The 22853-nt window shown below is 35.2% G+C and overlaps 1 protein-coding gene across 1 annotated transcript in view; it reads right to left on the reverse strand.

Moving 5' to 3' along the window:
• Positions 1-244: 244 nt before the first annotated feature.
• Positions 245-22853, reverse strand: part of gig (TSC complex subunit tuberin) — a 133146-nt gene continuing 110537 nt past the window's right edge. Inside the window, exons 27-32 of the mRNA XM_069827254.1 lie at positions 21414-21604; positions 18103-18334; positions 17612-17731; positions 12035-12175; positions 1065-1235; positions 245-930 (exon numbers count right to left, since the gene is read on the reverse strand). Coding sequence (XP_069683355.1) covers positions 709-930; positions 1065-1235; positions 12035-12175; positions 17612-17731; positions 18103-18334; positions 21414-21604 — 1077 coding nt within the window. The 3' untranslated portion in view covers positions 245-708. The remainder of the gene's footprint in view (positions 931-1064; positions 1236-12034; positions 12176-17611; positions 17732-18102; positions 18335-21413; positions 21605-22853) is intronic.

Genomic DNA, 22853 nt, shown 5'->3' on the forward strand with positions numbered 1-22853 from the left:
GTTGTTCAGTTTAATTATATTTACAATTTACTTTTATAATATTCAATTTTATCAGACATTATATAGTAGTTGATCTGATCATATGATTTCATAACAATAAATTACACTCTTCAAAAATTCACGAGAGAGAGAGAGAGAGAGGGATGGGAAGAGAGAGAGAGAGAGAGAGAGAGAGAAGAGACAGAGAAAGAAAGAAAGAAAGAAAGAAAGAAAGAAAGAAAGAAAGAAAGAAAGAAAGAAAACATTCCTTTTCACTTGGTTTCTATTTGCAGTACATTGTTCCCTATGTATACACAACTTGAAAGCAGTCTGTCTAATTAAGCCAAGAATGAAGTGAAATTTAGAAAGCCGTTACACTCAGAGTCTAATTCAATTCGACGTGTTGTTTAGGCCTTCATTAATGACTTATAGAACGTATCTTCAGAAGATAAATGCAGTGACAAAGAGAAATATAGTTTCTTAAACCAATTATAAACAAGTATATACAATATACAGTATAATATGTTCTCATTCATTGTTGTCACTCTGCTTAATCTTCTGCATGTCAATATCCTTCTGTGGTACTTAGCCTACCTAGTTTATTCATCAAATATTGTCGTATTTTAATGTATATACACATTTAACACACAACACCTTACAAAGAAATATTTCATATCAAATGAAAATATGCAATTAAAGTGTGCAGGGATTCGCAAAACTTGGTAATATCTACGTATATTCTGTGAAATCATCCATATGCACTCTTCTTGAGGAACGTGGCGATGTTAGGAGTTCGCTGTCTGTGGAGCTGCTATCACTTGATGCTGCTGTTGCAGTCTCCTGCAGTACCTTTGTGCGTAATCTCTTTATTTGGCGTAAGCGTTCTAGCCAATTGGATGCATATGGATCTTGACCCTGAGCTTTTAAGCTGCGTGATATCATTGAGGCCAGCTGAAACAGCAAAAACATTTTTTACAATTTTAAAACTGCGTCGAATTCTGAAAACTTTGGCTACAATCTGACAGTAAAACATGGTAACAGCAATATTTAAAAATGTCACAGACCGAAGTATTGCAGCTACTTACATTGGCATGCAGGGCTAGTTGTCTAGCTAAGATAGCTAGATTTTGATCTGATACAATCTTGGGCTCACTGTGACCAATATGTTCTGTCAAATCCTCTCGCGTTTTCACTGTTACCTGATTTGTATTATGATCTAATGGTTGTATTACCACACATGCGTAGTTGAACTGGCACTAGAACAAACAGGAATCTGTTAGCCTGTTAACATGTATATTATACTGTAATATTAAATATTCTAAACTCAGTCCACTGACGAAAAATTATCCAATACCGGTATGTTAAATTTTCATGCACAAGAACTAAAAAAATTACAGCTATTGCCAATGTTTATATTCTTGTTAGATATTGAGATGAGTATTTAATATCCTTAAGACCAGTGATGTCATGGAGACCATGTGGGACCATACGCCATATGGGAACCTACAATTTTTTAATGAATCATATGGGGAAGAGAAAATTTTGCCCATATGACACTATATGGCGTATGGATGCCTAAGTTTTGTACACCCTCAGGTATATACAGGGTGGAAGTGGTATAATCACAGTTTAGTATATACAGTTGCGAAGCTCAATACTTAATACATATGCAAACATAGATAGTTGCTGACCACCAGGATCGCTACTATCGCCTCAGCACAGACCCTTTCCCGAGCAGACGATAATGTATGTTCGGGTTTTCTATTTCAGTGTATGGAGCTCAGTGAAATATTATATTATAACTTTATTGCGTATCACTGATAAGTTTTATTTAGTGTAATGTGTCCATAAGTTCCGTTTACTTCTTATTGCACAATTTGTTGCAGAAATAATTATAAAACTGTGTTATTTTAATGTGAAGAGAATTTTACATGTTAACATCTACATCTATTCGCATCAACATTTTAAGTTTAGAATGGAAGCTATTTTGGGGTTTAATAAAAAGAATTTATATTGTGATTTTAATTTAGCACATCTACCTTCCTTAATTGTAGATAGAAAATTTACCATATCACTCCTATGAAATTAGTGTACATACGATTGTGTTACTTTGTCTCTTAGGAAGTAGATAAATACAATAATTCAGTACGCACTCGATTGTAGTATTAAAATACAGACAAATTGAATGTGGGGCGTATCATACATGACATTATGCTTAATATAATGTATAATTGCGCATATAGGAATATAAATAATAACCTATAATTTCCATGACAAAACATAGGCCTACATATGTAATGGCAGGGCATTGGAGACTTTGTAAATCTAGTTGCTCTAGTAATAGCGCTGTGAGGTTACCGTATTTCAACATAGTCAAGGGTCTGAAGGCCAATAAGGCAGCACTCATAAAGCGGTGGAACTAGTGTTGAGGTAGTTCCTGCGATTTCGGAAGTGAAAATCGTTGAATTTATAACAGATTTTTTGTGGAGGTGCAGGTGATCGTATAAGCAAGACATAATAAAAGCCAAAACTAACCAAACCTAACCTGTCACAGATCCGTATATGCAAGGAGTATGAGTATAAAGGAACTACCTCTGTGCTTGTTTAGCCTACTAACATAGTACATTAATCAGACTTCAGATTGGAGTACCGTAAGAAACAAATAAATATAACTGAAATAGAGACAAATTGCATTTACAAGTTATCACACGTAACTTTATACTTAATTACAATGTATAAATGCGAATACTGAAGTATTGGTACAGTAAACATAACCTACAATTTCAATGTATCAAAATATCTGTGTGGTGCAACTGCAAATTATTGAATCGTGCATAATTGAATGTACAAGAATTTCGCAATATTTAATCCAAATAAAGTCAGGTATTACACATACGAACAACGTAATTTTCACACCAAAAATAATATTACACCTTAACTCGCAAGTGAATTATGTCTGAAGTGTCTCATAATCATTGTTTTAAATTTATTAATGCAATTACACTACATTTTAGAGAAATATATATTATTCTTTATGCATTGCAACTAATTTATATGATTGAAACGCCACCCTCGGTGATCGGGTTAAGCGAGTCACATGGTCTGCCTATATTAAATCATGATGGCGGTGACACAGTCTATTGTTCCTAGTACTCACAGCACTCCAAGAGGCTAGCAACTATCGCGAGAAATGCAAAAAATCATCCCAAGCTTCGCAACTGTATATACTAAACTGTGGTATAATTGTGCAAATTTCAACAGCTTATTCCTTGGGTAGAATACAAACGAAAATGCAAAATACATACGTGAATACTTAAAAAAAGTTTTTGCCTGAAATGTTGTTGTTGTTTTCTAATGCCAGGCGTTTGACAATAAAGTCATTTGACCTCTTGCACTCCAATATTTTTCAAAGATATTATCATGACCAGCCAATGAAGCACAGATTTTGAGGTGTTCCGAATCCATTTCTTGGTTTGAGTTGCACAATGGGCAGTTAGGGGACTGATATATTCCAATTCTATGCAGGTGTTTAGCCACACAATCACGGCCTGTTGCCAATCTAAATGCAGCTACAGACGATTTTCGTGGTAAATCGGGAATTAACTGTGGATTTTGATGCAGAGAGTTCCATTTTTTCCCTTGGGATTGTGTTATCAAATTTTGTTTGTTGAAGTCTAAGTATGTAGATTTAATAAATCTCTTCACAGAGTAATACGTAGATTTAGTAACAGGTCTGTAAGTAGCAGTGCTGCCCTTCTTTGCTAAAGCATCCGCATTCTCGTTTCCCAGGATTCCACAATGGGATGGTATCCATTGGAATACAATTCTTTTATTGAGTGATATTAATTGAAAGAGCATTTTAGTTATTTCTGCTGTTTGAGATGAAGGTGTGTGTTTAGAGACTATTGATAGAATAGCTGCTTTGGAGTCTGACAATATAACTGCATTCCTAAATTTATTGATGTGGCATAGAAGATTCCTGAGACATTCACTTATTGCAATGATTTCACCATCAAAACTTGTTCCATATCCAAGAGATCTATAAAGTGAGAAGAGACAGCACGTAACACCTGCACCGGCACCTTGTTCTCTGGAGATCAAGGATCCGTCGGTGTATAAATGAAGCCAGCTTTGTGAAGGGTACCTAATATTAATTGTCTCTAAAGACAATTGTTTCAGTATTTCAGTGTTTACTTCTGATTTCAGTATTTCTTCTGTTAAATTTAGATTATATTCTATATTTAATAGAGTTAAAGGGTTTGGTTTAATTTGTAAGTTTTCTTTTAAATTAGGGATATTGATTTTCTGTTTTAATTCTTGAACAATGGATATGAAACTTTTTCAATCTACAGAGAGGACTGTATGAATGCCAATTGTTTCCTGGTAATCTGATAAGTTTTTCATATTGAATCAGTGCTTTTTCTTCTATTGTCATTTTGATACTGTTAATATTAATGAGGAACCTCATAGAATCTATTGGAGTTGTTTTGATTCCACCACTAATGAGCCTGAGAGCTTGGTTTTGAACATATTCTATGTCGTTTATGAAAGGTGAAGTAATTAAAATTTCTCCGCAGTATGTCAACACTGGCTGTATAAACATTTTGTATGTAGTGTTCAAAGTATTCCTACAGCATCCCCATTTCTTTCCTGCTAGTCTTTTTTACAAGGGAGAATCTTTTACGAGCTTTTTCAGAAATGTATTTCAAATGGTTGCTCCATGTTAACTTACTATCGAAAATAACTCCAAGATATTTAGATTCATAAGTCCTAGGAAGGTGTTGGCCATTGTATTGGATATTGAATTCTCTTTCTTTTTTACAGAGTGAAAATATTTGGTAGTTACTTTTGCTTAAATTGAGTGTCATCAAATTTGATATATTCCATTCATGTAGTTGATTTAGAGCTTTAAGAGCAGAATTTTGAATTTTGTCTCTATGTCTGTAAGATCCGGAAGTCCACAAAACTATATCATCTGCAAATAGTGCTGTTTTCATGTTTGATTCTTCTAATAGGGAGGGTAAGTCATTTATATAAATATTGAATAAAGTTGTGCTGAGGACAGCGCCCTGAGGTAGACCTCGATATGTTTGTCTGTAAGTAGAAAGTGAATTATTGAATTTAGTGGCAATGAATCTTTGACTAAGGAATTCTGAACATATTGCTGGAGATATCCAATTTCTGGAGTTTTAGTAATAATTTATTTCTCCAAACAGAGTCATATGCTAACTGAAAGTCAATAAATATTGCCAAGGTATCTTCTTTCTTGTTAAAACTGTCTTTTATTTCTTGGCCGAGGCGTATGACTTGTTCATTGGTAGAATGAAGTTGTCGAAAACCGGCTTGTCTTGGTAATAAAAGATTTTGGGATTCTAAATACCATGTTAATCTGTTGGAGATCATGGACTCCATGGTTTTTGCTATCATGCTTAACAGTGCTATTGGTCGATAACTATTAACATCATGAGCAGGTTTCCCTTTTTTGTGAATTGGTACAATGATTGCTTTTTTCCAAGCTGCAGGAATTGAGGTGTTCCATGATAAAGTGAAAAGGGATAAAAGTACAGACTTGGCTTTTTCCCCCAGATGTTTAAAAAATTCGGAATGAATGTTGTCGGGGCCAGGAGATTTCTTGGTTTTTAAATTTTGTATAGCTAGAGTTAATTCTCTGGAAGTAAAATTTTGATGAAATATTTCAGGTTTTGTACTAGTAATATTGTTATTATTATTTTTATGTAATTCTCTTTTGATAAAGTTGTCAGTTTTTTTGATATTGGGATGTAATCTGTGAGAGTTTGAGTAGTGTTTATTAAATGCGTTTGCTATATCTCTACTATCTGTTAGTGTTTTGTTATTATGAATAATAGGTTGGCTAGTATTTTCTTGGGTATTGGAAATATTCTTCAGAAATTTATATGTTTTAGTGCTATCGGTTCTGTAATTAATATTTTCAATAAATTTATTGAAACTGTTCTTTTTTGCTGTTATGATTGCTTTTTTAAGAATGGCAGTCTTCTTCCTCCAATCTTGAGTATCTTCTGGTGTTTTGCTATGTTCTGCTTTGGTTCTTGCTTTATCTCTATCTTGTTTCAATAAATTCAGGTTTTCTGTCCAGAATGGGGTGTATTTTATTTGGTTTACCTCGTGGAATGTGCTTTTTTGCAATTTTAAGAAGAGATTCACAGAAATATTTGTTCAATCTATCTGAGTTTGTATTTTCCATTAGTGGTGTGTTGAGCTTGAGGTGTTCGTCGAGTTCTGTTGTAAATGGTTTTCAATTCGCTTTCTTAAAGTTCCATGTTGTTTTATTATTGTAGGGTTGTTTTCTTCGGTTTTGGTGGAGATGGATAGAAGCAATGATGACTCTATGGCCAGATCCAGGGTCTTCAATTATTTTTTTCTTGGTTTCGTGATGGATATCTGATGTTACTAGTAATAAGTCTGGATTTGTACCAGAACCAGAATAATGAATGAAAGTAGGGGGATCTTCTTTTTTTTGCCTGAAATGTTTAAGCCTGCTTTACTCAAGTATTATTCGTACTATTCTAATTTGTACTGAGATAATGAAAGAAATCAATTAGGAATGGTTTATTCCTTTGCAGTTTTGCAATACAATTGATTTTCGTGCAAATTACATACAATCATTCTGAATGTCGCATCCCTTCGCCTAGTACAGCCAAGTCACAAGCCCTGGGTTTAGTACTCAGCTTACTTGAGAGATTGTACGTGTGTTTACATTCAGTACATCTTATGTGCACAAACTTGCAGGTTTGTTGTTTTCTGCATTTTAAAATGGCCAAATTTACAAACCAGGTATATCTTGACATGATACTCATTTATGGAGAGTCACATTGCAATAGTCGTGAAGCTCGATGACTGTATGAAGCAAGATTTCCTGGTAGGAATATTCCAAATGCATATACCTTTACGGCAATGTGTCAGCATGTTCATGACACAGGAAGCGTAATATCTACCTCAGTGTTGTAATCGCGGTTCTACGTGACCTAATGAAATTGTAAATAAACAAGACATGCTGAATTTGATGGAACAAAATCCAGGATGTAGTAACCATGATATTGGTCGTGAAGTTGGTGTATCACGAACTTTTAAGGAACAATTACTGCATTCATATCACATAAGTGTTCAGTGTCCTTCTCCTAATGATTACCAGTAACGTGTGTTATTTTGTGAGTGGCTAAATAACAGTGTATGCAGGATCCAGATTTCTTAGACAATGTCCTGGTGACCAATGAAGCCTGTTTCACGTGACAGGGTATTATGAACTTCCATAATACGAACACTTATACATTCGGGAATCCACATACGATATGGCAATCACATTTGCAACACAGATTCTCACTAAATGTATAAATGTATAACAGGCGATTTTCTGATTGGACCTTTCATCCTTCCACCCCGATTGATGGGTAGGAGATACAAGTGTTTCTTGAAACATAATTTACAGGTCTTTTGCCTTACCAGACGAGGAGACATATGTGGTTTCTTCATGATGGTGCACCAGCTCATATTACGCATGCAGTGCATACGCATTTAGACAGGATATTTCCAAACCGGTGGATTGACTATTTTGAACACATACCATGGCCTGCTTGATCATCTGAACTAAACCCATTAGACTTTTATCTGTGGGGTGACATGAGTCGAGTTTATAAGGGCGAAATAGCTACCGAAGAAAAAGCTTCACCTTCGTTTCTGCAAGCTGCTGAGGACATTAGAAACAATGAAAAAGAAAAAGCTTCACCTTCGTTTCTGCAAGCTGCTGAGGACATTAGAAACAATGATGGTGTATTTGCGAGAGTGCGTGAAAATTGGATATGATGGGCTGGAGAATGCATCCAGGCGAATGGTTTTTATTTTCAACATCTCCTGTGATAAGCAGGTTTTAAACCAGAAGGTAAGTTGAAACACATTCTACTAATTCCGAGCATACCTTGTGTCGATTCGTAGTTATATTAATGTTTGTTATTAAGTGTATTTAATTTTATTTTATTTCTTTGTTTGCGTCATGAGCATTGTTTCATATCATTTAACATGTTCACATCTGAGACAGTGACGTGGTAATCATTTGTTTACATTCCAGTCAGCTATTTGATCACTTCTACTGGAGACGGAGTTGAGAGGGGTGAGTCTCACTGTGCAGTTTGTTTACATCACAGTCAACTAGTTAGATCACTGCTACTGGAGACGGAGTTGAGAGGGGTGAGTCTGACTGTGCAATTTGTTTACATACCAGTCAGCTGGTTAGATCACTGCTACTGGAGACGAGTTGAGAGAGGTGAGTCTGACTGTGCAGATTGTTTACATACCAGTCAGCTGGTTAGATCACTGCTACTGGAGACGAGTTGAGAGGGGTGAGTCTAACTGTGCAGATTGTTTACATACCAGTCAGCTGGTTAGATCACTGCTACTGGAGACGAGTTGAGAGGGGTGAGTCTTACTGCTGTGCAGTTTGTTTACATCCCAGTCAGCTGGTTAGATCACTGCTACTGGAGACGAGTTGAGAGGGGTGAGTCTGACTGTGCAGATTGTTTACATACAGTCAGCTAGTTAGATCACTGCTACTGGAGACGAGTTGAGAGGGGTGAGTCTGACAGTGCAGATTGTTTACATACCAGTCAGTTGGTTAGATCACTGCTACTGGAGACGAGTTGAGAGGGGTGAGTCTGGCTGTGCAGTTTGTTTACATCACAGTCAGCTAGTTAGATCACTGCTACTAGAGACGGAGTTGAGAGGGATGAGTCTGACTGTGCAGTTTGTTTACATACCAGTCAGCTAGTTAGATCACTGATACTGGAGACGAGTTGAGAGGGGTGAGTCTGACTGTGCAGTTTGTTTACATACCAGTCAGCTAGTTAGATCACTGCTACTGGAGACGGAGTTGAGAGGGGTGAGTCTGATTGTGCAGTTTGTTTACATCCCAGTCAGCTAGTTAGATCACTGCTATTGAAGACGAGTTGAGGGGGGTGAGTCTGACTGTGCAGTTTGTTTACATCCCAGTCAGCTGGTTAGATCACTGTTACTGGAGACGAGTTGAGAGGGGTGAGTCTGACTGTGCAGTTTGTTTACATCCCAGTCAGCTGGTTAGATCACTGCTACTGGAGACGAGTTGAGAGGTGTGAGTCTGACTGTGCAGTTTGTTTACATCCCAGTCAGCTGGTTAGATCACTGCCACTGGAGACGAGTTGAGAGGGGTGAGTCTGACTGTGCAGTTTGTTTACATCCCAGTCAGCTGGTTAGATCACTGCCACTGGAGACGAGTTGAGAGGGGTGAGTCTGATTGTGCTGTTTGTTTACATCCCAGTCAGCTGGTTAGATCACTGCCACTGGAGACGAGTTGAGAGGGGTGAGTCTGACTGTGCAGTTTGTTTACATCCCAGTCAGCTGGTTAGATCACTGCTACTGGAGACGAGTTGAGAGGGGTGAGTCTGACTGCTGTGCAGTTTGTTTACACACCAGTCAGCTAGTTAGATCACTGCTACTGGAGACGAGTTGAGAGAGGTGAGTCTGACTGCTGTGCAGTTTGTTTATATACCAGTCAGCTAGTCAGATCACTGCTACTGGAGACGAGTTGAGAGGGGTAAGTCTGATTGCTGTGCAGTTTGTATAGATACCAGTCAGCTAGTTAGATCACTGCTACTGGAGATGAGTTGAGAGGGGTTAGTCTGACTGTGCAGTTTGTTTACATCCCAGTCAGCTAGTTAGATCACTGCTACTGGAGACGGAGTTGAGAGGGGTGAGTCTGATTGTGCAGTTTGTTTACATCTCAGACAGCTAGTTAGATCACTGCTACTGGAGACAGAGTTGAAGGGTATTGAGTCTGACTGTGCAGTTTGTTTACATCATAGTCAGCTGGTTAGATCACTGCTACTGGAGACGAGTTGAGAGGGGTGAGTCTGACTGTGCAGTTTGTTTACATCCCAGTCAGCTGGTTAGATCACTGCTACTGGAGACGAGTTGAGATTGGTGAGTCTGACTGCTGTGCAGTTTGTTTACATACTAGTCAGCTAGTTAGATCACTGCTACTGGAGACGGAGTTGAGAGAGGTGAGTCTGATTGTGCAGTTTGTTTACATCTCAGACAGCTAGTTAGATCACTGCTACTGGAGACGGAGTTGAAGGGGATTGAGTCTGACTGTGCAGTTTGTTTACATTCCAGTCTGGTAGTTAGATCACTGCTATGGGAGACGGAGCTCAGAGGGGTGCATTTATCTGTGCACTGTTGCCACCTTGCAAAGATTTTCGGCCTATTTATCTCAGTGATCATGCACTTAATCACAAAATGTTATTTGCATTTTCTTTTGTATTCTACCCAAGGATTATGCTGTTCAAATTTTCACAATTATTCCACTTCCACCCTATATTTTGTACATGGAAATCTGTATTGATCTTAGATCATATCTTGCTGTTACTAACATATCTTCTTTGATGTTCATAAAATATATAAATGGTTCACCCTACAGCGCTGGAATCCAGAACCATAATTATATGAAAGAATGGTTAAAAAACACGAAGTGCTGCAGATACACGCTCTAAGATTCAAGAAGACAAGTGTGCATCTACTGTGAGAGCTTCATGGGATATTCTTTAAATTAAGCTTGTTTTACATAATTAAAAGATAAAACAAAACAATTAATTAATTATTTCTTCTTTAATATTAAAAGAGCCATTAAATGACGGTTAGAGAGAGAGAGAGAGAAAATAAAATATATATAAAGGGAGAAAAATAAGAACTGGTGTGTACGGTCAAGAGAAATCACCATAACAACTCTACTTATGAGCTAGGTTAGCTCTAAGGGACGGAGGGGGGGGGGCATTTATTTAAACATGAAATGGCATCGAAAATGGGTTCTCTCTGTCTCCATAAAAACTTAAGATCATATTACGAAATATGTGAACATTTACTTTTGTTGGTCACACTTTATTTTGAAGAGAGATCAATTCTGAACCTGAAATAGGCAGTAAGATCCCAAACCAAGTTCTGGAAGCGGAAGAGGAAGAAGAAGAAGAAATCATTTCGAATTATTATTTTAAACCAATCTAAATGCCTAGAGTCAATTTGATATGTTTTAGTCTTCCTCAAGTTTCATAAAGAAAAGTATGTATTGCGAGACCAAGGAAAAGACAGTCATAAATCCATGATGAATTTTCGTCATCAAAATTTAGTATTCTTACTTTTTCAGAGATCTGAATATGCTTTCCAAAACGGAATATTTCTTTCAAATATAAACTGCTACAAGAATAGTTCTCTGCTCGGAATAGTTCTGAAACATATTGATATGAAACATAAATATTTCTGAAGTAGCACAAAAATGTTGCACTAAGCTCTGTCACTTGATAAACCATCATTCAGCTCTGTTCAATGCTGTTGTGTTTATGTTGTTTAAATTCAAACAGATCAAATAACCAACTTTAACTTGTATAGAGTATTATCATATAAAATATTTGGTCGTTTTTGCGACACATTCCCTTTTATTAATATATAATGCAGTGGATGTATAGTGCTTATGTAACAAATATAAATAAATGTAGTGGTAGACCTTATACAGAAATATGAGGAAAACCACTACATGAAAGCTGCCTGAGGACGACGACGACGACGACGACGACGACGACGACGACGACAACAACAACAATAATAATAATAATAATAATAATAATAATAATAATAATAATAATAATAATAATAATAATAAGTGCATGGTTGGATTGACAAGCCTGTTCGAGCTTCAGAGAGTTCAAGTTTGTTTAAAACTGGTTTAATATGGACTCTTTTCGACCTATCAACATTCTATTTTCTTTTCGATTTGCAATCAGTTGCACTTTGTATTTATTGTTATGAAACTATGAAAAGTTGGTTTATATGTTAGAGATTTCCAGCTTGCAGCACAACACTCAACTTTGTCGACAGAAGCATCTCTCCCCAATATTTCAACAATTTTCCTCTCCCCTGTTTGATATTCATGTGTAACTATACAGGAAAGGATCAAATTTCATAAATTCTAAACTTATTCTTACAATCGTATATCACAACTTACCTTCACAGTCTGTATATTATACTCTTCACCACTCTCATTGTAAACAATAGTAACATAATCATTACCAATATGCAACTTCTTCCCATTACATGAAGGATCACTCTCTTTAGTTGGCATTAGTGTAGCCACATGAAAGGTCACCTGAAGTAAAGAAGACAATTTTAGTGTATAACTAAAAAATTACTGTTTCGAGAAATACTGTTTTAAGATCATTGGATGTAACATGAGGGAGTAGTAGTGTACCTTGTTCTTTTTCTATATATGAAATGCTCGTAACTTCGAAAGTTGTATCTACCTCGTCTTCAGGTGAACAAAAGAGTTAGAAGGGTATCTCTCTTAAAATCGCTACAAATAGGAGTCACATGAATTGAGTCATCTGTAATAAATTATCCAAATATTACAATACTCTTCTCAGATTTGAAGACGAAGGTACACTTAACTTTTGAAATGCTGAGAGTTTCTTATATATTCATTAGAAATGTTAAGATGCAGGATACAGCTCTTATAAATTATAATGTAACGTTGTAAAGAGTTTTTCCTTCATTCCCACTTCAACCACAGTTTGTAATATCTGTTCCTATAAAACTATAAGCCCGAAAAAATTTAAAATTTCTCTTCAGGAATTTTACCTAAATTCAGAGGTGAGATACAACATTTCAAAGATCAAATTCATTATCAGATAATTTAATTTATTTTACATAAAATATTCCAGATATAATTTTAAATAATGGAATATTACACTTTATTTGGAAGCATATCATTCAAGGATGACGTTTATGTAGAAAAAATGCTTTTCCCTCAGTAACATAGATGAACACAAAAAAAAAAATGTATAAACATCATTAAACTATTATGTATTATTTAAGTCACAGCAAATATAAAATTAATATTTTATACTTTTAAAAGATCCAAGCATCACAGTTTTCATTTCACAGAAATTACGTGAAAAATCAAGCACATGTTGCCAGCTATGATTCCATTATTATTTATGAAGGAAAGCTAGAGCTCAGTAACAGTATAAGCATGAAAAGTGACTGTCTGTTTTAAGTAAATCGGAAAGATTGAGGGTGATCTTTGGTAAAAGCTGCCTTGTTCATCCTTCGAAATCATGAACTGCAACAGTTATCAAACTCTGCAAATCATGTTTATGTTTCTAATAAAAAATATAAGTGAAACTTCACATAATCTATAAAGAATATATCGCACAAAACACGAGTATTTCGACAGGATCATTACAGATGACCAATCAGCAGGATGAATAATTATTTCCACTCTTCTCCACCAGAGATCTCTCCAATCACTATTGAGGAGACATCTATTAACAAATATGTATTGTAAACAGAGTAATGGGTAGTCTGAATTTAATTTTGCCTTATTCATCTTTAATTATTATTAACGAAGGGATCTTTAATAAGCTATTACATGATGTCAGCAACTTTATTTCCTCATATGAATGGAAGTTATGCTCAGGATATCTTCTGTACTTGGCTGGAAACAAACCAGCAAGTCCAGATGCAAGCATTATACCACAAAGGACAACTCTATACATAAAGCATGTCGAGGAATCCAAAGTTTCAATGATATATATAACACGTTCATTCGTATAATTAATAATTTTAAAATCTTCAAAGTATATTTACTCTTGGAATTTTTTACTAAATAAAAGATCCAACTCCAAACAAATTCATCTATCAAAATTCACACATATCAATTAAAAGCAAGAATGGGAATCACAGCAACAGAATCCTAAGTTCACAGATTTCATATAATGATATGATATATTTATTGTCTTCAGCTTCCTTCACCATTTGTACAGGGTGCCACCATTCCCTTGTTTACATTTACACCATCAATATTTCCTTGCCGTATGAGTTAAAAACATGTTATATTGTACACCTTTCGCCTCCTTTCTCTACTCTATCCTATTTCTCACCTACTCTTCCCCACATCTTATTCCTTCTTACTGTTTCCTAGCCTTCTTATTCCTAAAGTCTATAATTTCATATAGTTATCCTCTCCTTTCCTATCCTTAGGTCCCTCTTTATTTACCTCATATCCTCCCCCTAACATTATTCTAAACTTACTATCCCCCTCTATCTATTCATTTGTCTAATAACTAGGGAACTAGGTGCTAAAAGAGAGAGATATAGAACTTTATAAAATCTAATTTAGGACTTTTAGGAGTTTATATAAAATTAACAATTAATAATTTTAATTTTAGTAAATATTCAATTTTAGGTGGAATTAATGTACAAAGAACTGGTGCTGACAATGAGAACTACTAAAATTAAGACTCAAATTCTATCAGTGAAACAGACTTGATTGCTGATTGGTCAGTTTCATTTCGAATAACGGGGGTGCACTGATGCAGAAACTAATTTTTGAGCTCTCGCCTAACCTGAACAACCTACCACCCTATTATGCAAGATGGACTTTTCCAAACGAACTTTGGTTCCCTTCCCTTCTAAGATCAATATGAAACGAACTCTTCAAACGAAAATTGGACGAATTAAACAGAAGCAAGGCAAGTTTATCGTTTGAAGCTGGTACCAGCAATAATGAAAAAGCATTCCAAATGTCACTTCAAGTTAGTTATCATGTGGCTAAAATTGAGAAGGCACATAAAATTGCCAAGACTCAAATACAGCCATGCATAATAGATGTTGTTGAAACTGTGATTGGTGCAAAATTAAAAAAAAATGTTATACAGTCAATTCCACTTTCAAATGATTAGAAGAATTCATGAAATGAGTACACAAATTGAACGTGAAGTTATTACCCGTATAAAAAGTAATGAGTGTTAAGCACTTCAACTTAACGAAACCTATGACGTTGCTGGGCTAGCAAGTACATAAATGATAATTCAGTAAGAAGAAATGATGTTTTGCAAGCCTCTCAAGACTCTGACAACTGGGGAGGATACATTTAATTTGGTTGATTTCTATCTCAAAGAAAATAGACTGTCTTGGGACGAATGCATTGATATCTGGACGCTGGTGAAATGTCTTTTATTGAGAAACATTGTGGATTTATTGCTTGTGTTAAAAGTGTGGTGCCCAAACCTGGAAGTAGCCACTGCATCATCCACAGACAAGCATTAGCTATGAAAAACATGCCATCTTCTAAATGTGCTTAATGAAACAGTCAAAATAGTGAATTTTATAAAATCAAGATCCCTGAATTCTCGAATTTTTACTGCTCTCTGTGAAGAAATGGGAAGCCAATTTAAGACTTCGTTACTTCACACTGAAGTAAGATGGTTGTCCTGGGGCAAAGTTTTAGTTCGACTTTTCACCCTTTGGAATGAAGTTGTGGTGTTTCTCTCTGACTATGCATTTGATCTATCTCTAAGGAGCAAAGCTGTCAGTTTTACAAGAAAAAGAAATAAAATAATCGCACTACATACATTAGGGGGTGAAACCATTCCAGAAGTTAACAAATGTAAATACCTAGGAATAACTTTTAGCAGCGGTTTCAGCTGGGCGGAACACATTACTGACACAGCGGGAAAAGCATGGAGAGCGTTACACTTTGTGATGAGGGTACTAAGAAAAGACTCTGATAAATCCGAATAGATTGCATATAAGTCACTGATGGAATATAGTGCTGCATGTTGAGATCCTTACAGATTAGAACATATTAAGACAATGGAAAAGATTAAAAAAAAAACAAACTCTCAAGCATTGTAGTAATAATTCAACATTAAAATGGGACACACTCATGGACAGGAGAACGCAAATTCGATTATGCGCAATGCTCAAAACATACAGAGCTGAGCCTGCCTGGAGAGATATAAAAAGTAGGTTGCAGCAATCAAATTACTCTTCAAGGAACGACCACTCACATAAACTGAGGGAAAGAAGACAGAGGATGGACACTAGAAAGTTTTCTTTTCTCAATCATACTTCAGGGACTGGCATGCTTTACCTGCAGACTTACTAAAGGATTTACCAATAACCAAAAATGTATTTAAAAATGGGCTTAAGGACTTTACTAATAGACGGTAGTATATTATGCACACTATTTAAAGGGTGTAATTGATGTTTTGTTATTTTAAATGTTGTATCAATGAAGAAGTGTGTTGTGTCAGTGAAATGTGTTTGTGTCAGTGAAGTTTTACAGTTTATGTTAGTAGTGCAAGGTATTTGAACAGTGAACTGTTTTTGAAGTGTTAGTGAAATCAGGATAGTATCATTGAAATGTGTCGTAGTTCTAGTGCAGCGAAATGAGTGTAGTGCTGAAAGGTACTTGTGGATGTATGAACATATCATACTCGTGGGTTTTAGTTAGAACTTATGGTTAAGATACAAATTTGATTTACTTTAAATGGTATTTTAAGTGATCGTGCTTCATTTAATTTAGGGTGCTTCATGTTAATATTAATATACTAATATTATTATTATTATTATTATTATTATTATTATTATTAATTTATTATTAATTGCCATTATTGAGTGTAATTAGTTACCACTGCCACTGGGTATTTACCCATTTGCAGTGTGAATAAATACATACATACATATGTAACTGTGTGATCCCGAATGGTTACAATGTTTGTTATATCTCACTGATATATTTTCAGCTCTCGATGAATTGAACCTATCTCTGCAAGGTTCACGTATAACTGTACTTTCAGTCCATGACAAAATTGAATCAATGTTAAGAAAAATCCAATTTTGGGAGTCTTGTGTGAGGAAATATGTTACTGAGTGCTTCCCTACACTGCACGATTTTTTGTATGAATCAGAAACTACTCTCTCTTCGGAGATTGCATCAGAAATCATAGAACATCTACAAAACTTACAAACTTCATTCCATGAATATTTTCCTGTTCAAAATGACAATATAAAGTGGCTTCAAAATCCGTTTACAGCCTCAATAAATGATATGGATCTGTCAGTCAGAGAAATAGAACAACTTATTGACATAGCAAACGTTCATTGTTTATGTATTATAAACTATGTGTATATTGGCGATAAAAACGAGACAATAAATGGATACAGTCTTTGAAAATTTTTAAAGTTAATGATGACGAAGTGATTTACAATTCTTCTAGACATCAAATATTTTATAAACTAATTTTTATAGTATTACCCTAGATCATATATGTAACAGATAACTCATCGCTATGTTAAAATCGGCAGCACTTTGAACAACCGCCAGGATCGCCACCTGTCCGCCGTAAATGAACACGAGATGGCAGTACAGTCGTAATGCAATTCAAATGGGAATTATGACGTGACTCCTTATGTAACAACTAGATGGCAGCGTAGTAAACCTGACAAAAGTTGTTAACGTCAAAGCTTATAAGGCTGACCTATCTGTTACATATATGATCTAGGATATTACTTGTGGTTTGTGGTCCAGAAGAATTGCTGTTTCAGCCAAGTTTTAAGATTTCGCCTGCTATACAGTATGTATCAATAAAGTTACTCAGCTGATTTTCACAGTGGTGGTTCTTTATAAACACCTATTTTGTGCACACTAGACTCACATGACAAATCGCATGATATGCCTCAAGCACATAGAATATTCTCATACAGATGTTTTGATTACGACAACAACTACTCTTATTACCTGCATAACATCATCCTGCCAAATGTAAGCGAACTTTCCATCATTTCCATTACTGTCAAGGCCTCCTAAAAACACATTCTGTGGGTCTGCATCTTTCAATTTAATTAGTGTTCCCAGTCTCTGAAAAATTAAGAATAAAATCTTACAATTAGTTTTTACGTGTTTATATACTTTTTTATGTGGAATATATTAAATAATTGAACAGGAATATTGAGAAACCCCACATGTCTAAAAAAACTAAACTTTTCAGGAGATAAAAAAAACATCTCAGGTTCTAGAGTTGTAGTCAAATTATTTTTTTTCTTAACACTAAAGCTAAAATGAATGTGTTGATGGGAATATGTAGGGTTTTTCTTCATAATATCATGAATCTACATGTTTAGAATACAAAATAATATATAACTCAATTTCGTAAAAAAATGGACATGTGGGGTTTCTCAATATTGATTCAATTATAGTATACAATTAGTCTGATATAACACCAAGCTAACCTGTAAGAACTCTGCATATCGCAGAGATCCAAACTGATTTCGAAGAATTTCAGCTTCATTGCTTGCTTGGCCTGGACCCACATATATAACCCCTACTTTATGGGTCTCATAAGGTGGAATTCTATCTAAATTCTTCACTGCACGCTGAATTGCTTGGGTCTGAGGTACCAACAATGGTTTGACTGAAGTGCTACCGAAGTGTGCAGTATGATAAAGTTGCAGAAATACGAAACTGAAACAATTAAATGCAATTACTCAATAGAGAACCGTATATGTATAACTTTAATTTATAATTTTGTCTTATAATATTCGGTACTCACCCTCCTCACTGTACCTGCTGGAAATGTTGCCCATCTTTTGTGATACATAATTCACATCACATCATTTGCAGAATCTGTTTCATTAAACCTACTCACTATTGAACTGAATTGAATTTAACGGAGGGGGCACTATGGCTCAGGACAGCGACCTTGTTAAGATCTATTGCGCTGACCCTCTGGTGATACATTCCCAAGTCCACACCAGCTGACCACACTAAGGTTCTCTGTGTGCCCAGGTTTCGAGCAGGCAACCCCACTCGTCCCTAGGCCAGCACCCTCCATGCGTTGCCAGCCGGCATTTGGGCAATGCTATGGAATGATAACGAAATGGAGAAATAATGATGGAATGATGTAAATGCCTAATTTGGGGAAAAACGGGAGAATCCCGGGAAAAACCCCAACTGCGACTTTGTCCGCCACAAGTGTCACTATGGGTTTTTTCAACGAAAAAATCCCAGACCTGACAGGGAATCGAACCCAGGCCACCTGCGTGACAGTCTGAAGGTCTGACCATTTAGCCACTGCAGAGGTAACCAACTCACTAAATTTAGTATTGTTTTCTACACGGAACTGGAAGACCAGGAAATTTACGTCTAAAGTTTTCCCCTGTTCTGCCACATGATTTATTTTTCCATAAGTACAGTTTCAAAAAGCACACACATTTATGCACTGAATATGTAAACATTGCAAAATACAACACAATGTAAGAGAATAAACTGTACTTGAGATTAGCTGACAAAACTTTGATAACAAAATCAAAACGAATTGAAACATAATTAAAAAGAAAAGTGGACGATCAAAAAGTAAAGTAACAAACTATACCCTTATATCTAACAATACAAAAACATCAGACCCAAATGAAATTGCAAATATATTTAACAAATATTTTCTTACAATAAGTGATAACCTCAACATCCCCCAAGATAATGTTACTACCAGTTTAGACTCTTTAACACAATATTTTCCAACAAAATTCCCAAACATTCAAATATTTCCAACAAACAAGAAATAATTGCACTTATTAAAAATCTGAAGTCAAAAAACTCCTCAGAGTATGATGAAATAACAAGCAAAATATTAAAAGCGAGTTCACATATTATAGCTGGGCCACTAAGTTATTTATGTAACTATTCAATGTTCAATTGTATATTCCCCAAGAGATTAAAATATTCAGTGGTTATTCCTATCCTCAAAAAGGAACAAACAATGTCTCCAGAAAATTACAGACCCATATCACTTCTACCAGTCTTCTCCAAATCTTTGAAAAAGTAATGTATAAAAGATTATATCATTATCTAGAAAGATACAACATTTTAGTCCCAAACAGTTTGGATTTAGAAAAAATAAAGGCACGGAAAATGCAGCATTTAGTTTAACTGACAAAATTCTGGAGGCAGTTAATAAAAAATTACAAGTTGGAGAGATTTTCCGCGATTTATCCAAAGTATTTGACTGTATAAATCACAAAATGCTGCTAGACAAATTAGATTATTATGGAATTAAAGGCACTGCACACCAATGTTTTCACTCATATCTCATAGATAGGAAACAGAAAGTCGAAATCAATACAACTATGAAATCTACTTCTACATGGGGAACTATTAATAATGGAATTCCTCAAGGATCAATATTAGGTCCCTTACTTTTACTAGTGTTCATAAATGATTTTTCACCCCTAATAAAAGATGTAGGTCATTAATTACAGCCAATAACTCCAACATATTCCAATCTTCAACAGAGGAAATTCTCCTCAAAATATGTGACTGGTTTTCAGTCAATAAATTAATATTAAATTGTAACAAAACTAACATAATTCAATTTAAATCCTGTCCAAATTCAACCTCGCAAATTTTAAGAGCAATAATTAACAATAGGTCCCTAATAGAAACAACAACAACCACCACCACCACCAAATTTCTTGACTTAAAAATCGATAATGTGTTAAACTGGAAAAAATCATATTAAAGAAATTACCCCCAAACTAAATTCAGCATGTTTTGCTATTAGATCTATGCAAAAGATAGTAAATATCAATACCTTAAAAACAATATACTTTATATACTTCCACTTGGTAATGATTTTTGGAATAATATTCTGGAGAAATTCCACAGACAGTAACAGTATATTCCTACTACTACAAAAAAGAGTAATTAGAATAATAGTAGGTGCCAAATCTAGCGAATCATGTAGGACTATTTAAAAAAAACTACAATGCCCATGGCTTGTCAGTATATTTTTTCATTAATAATCTTCCTTGTATGTAATCATGAAAACTTCATAACTAATTCAACAGTTCACAGCATAAATACGCGTCGAAAACATAACTTTCATACTCCATCAGCTATCAAAAAGGAGTGCATTATATGGCAGTAAAAATTTTTAATAGCCTCTCTATGGATATAAAAAATGAAACTCAAACATAAGATTGTTTAGAGCCAAATTAAAGAAGTACCTAATTTCCCACGCTTTCTATTCTGTAGGTGAATTCATGACATTCAACAACACTTCATGAAACTGACACTGGAATTTTTTTGTGTTGTACTAGTAGACTATATTGTAAACCTCTTCTGTATATATTTCAACTAGACTGTGACTATAAATTAAGACTTTATAGTAGTATTAAGTTTTTTTTTGACTTGTTCCATATTCTAGCTGTGAAGGAATGTACGAATACCATGGAATGTTAATGACTACAATACAACACTGCATGTCTTTTTGCTGGTTTTCAAGGATATACTGGTACAGCTAGCACGTGGAGCTATCAGCCTGCTATCCTGCAGCAAGGCCTGCAGAAAACTTTAGACGTAAATTCTAACATCAAAATACTATTTTTTAGATTTATTTCTTGCTAAATATTGCTACAGTTGCAATCATTCATAGGATGGATGGATAGATGTAGAAACAGAATAATATCTGGACGCATTTGCAAGCTATAATTAATACTTCAATGTTAGCTGCAATACCCTGCATGTTTTTCACCAAATTTCTTACCTCGGATTTATGCCAGATCGGGGAGTATCTTTACTACGTGGTGAACTATCCTTGCGAACAGAGTTCCAATCACTTCGTGGTTTCCGGACTGGAGACATGACTGAAATAGTGTAACCCCGATCTCTTTTGAAGGCTAGTGGTGGCAGTGCTGAAGGATCTGGGCGTTGCGTCTCTTCCTTGTCTGAATTTCCCTTTAAAAGAAATATAATAATACGATATTTTTCTTATTCATTTATTGAATTTAATAAAGGTATTCTGGTTAGTAACATTTAGTAACATTGTATGGATTGGTTTTTATGTATTAAGTAAATGTGTTGCAAAGAAAGGTATGAAAACCTAGGAAAAGCATACAAGGCAATGAAAAGAACAGTTATATAATTTTAAGCACAAATAATTGGGGGGGGGGGGGGGGAGGAAGGAAAGAAGCCAGCAACTTGGAAGTTTGTAGAGCTATATTCAGGAAAAGTCTGATACGGTACAAATAAAGAGCAAGAGGAACACGAAGATGATAAAGAATAAGATATATAAAGTTCGAACTAAAGTAAAGTGTTTAAGGAGAGTAAGAGTTCTTTCATATTTACAGTCCAGATCGAGCTGCATTAATCACAGGAATTATTGTATGCCCAATTAAAAGATTTTCCACAATTTTTAAAACCCTGTCATGGCTATGATATCAATGAGGGAGCTTATGAGGAATGTGTTGTACAAACTGTGCGCATTTTTGTAGAGAAGAACCCCTGGTACTGCACAAGGTGCTTGTACATAGATCAGCAGAGATGGCGCTACATAAAGGTGAAATAAGTGCCGCCTAGAGCCTCACGCCAGAAAAGGCTGCGCGACTACGAGTATTTAAAATTTGATTTTTCATTCAGATACCTATGTTTCCTTTTATTTACGTGTTATTTCTTCTTCTGTTTCCACATTATTATTTATTTTCATCCTTAATGGAATATAATAATAATTGAGTAGTCAACAATGCATTCATTCTTCCTTCTCACCCGATAGGCTTCCTTGGAAATCATATTTCTGTTCCCCCTGTTCCATGCACACGTTTGATCAACAATGAGGAAATATTATAAATAATGATAAAACTCAAATAATTATCACAAATTGTTAAATTAAATTTGAAATGTTCAAAACACGTTATACAATGACAATGAATGTATATTTTCTTGAATTATAAAGTTTATAGATATTCCATTACCTAATAATTACCATTTACCTCACACTGTCACTCAATATAAATTCTAATGATCCATATTTATGTTACAAGCAGTATCTTAGTTAACATCTGACTGACAAGCAAGATTCGTTCTTGTTACGATAAAGTTCCAGTGTTGTTTATTCAGTTATACTTTCCCAAGAGTTATAAGTTTACCTTGTTATGTTTTCGTTGTAACGTCCGGGATAGAACGTGACAAAGGTAGAAAATTCGAATCA

Source organism: Periplaneta americana, chromosome 1, assembly GCF_040183065.1.
Source record: "Periplaneta americana isolate PAMFEO1 chromosome 1, P.americana_PAMFEO1_priV1, whole genome shotgun sequence".
Lineage (NCBI taxonomy): Eukaryota > Metazoa > Arthropoda > Insecta > Blattodea > Blattidae > Periplaneta > Periplaneta americana.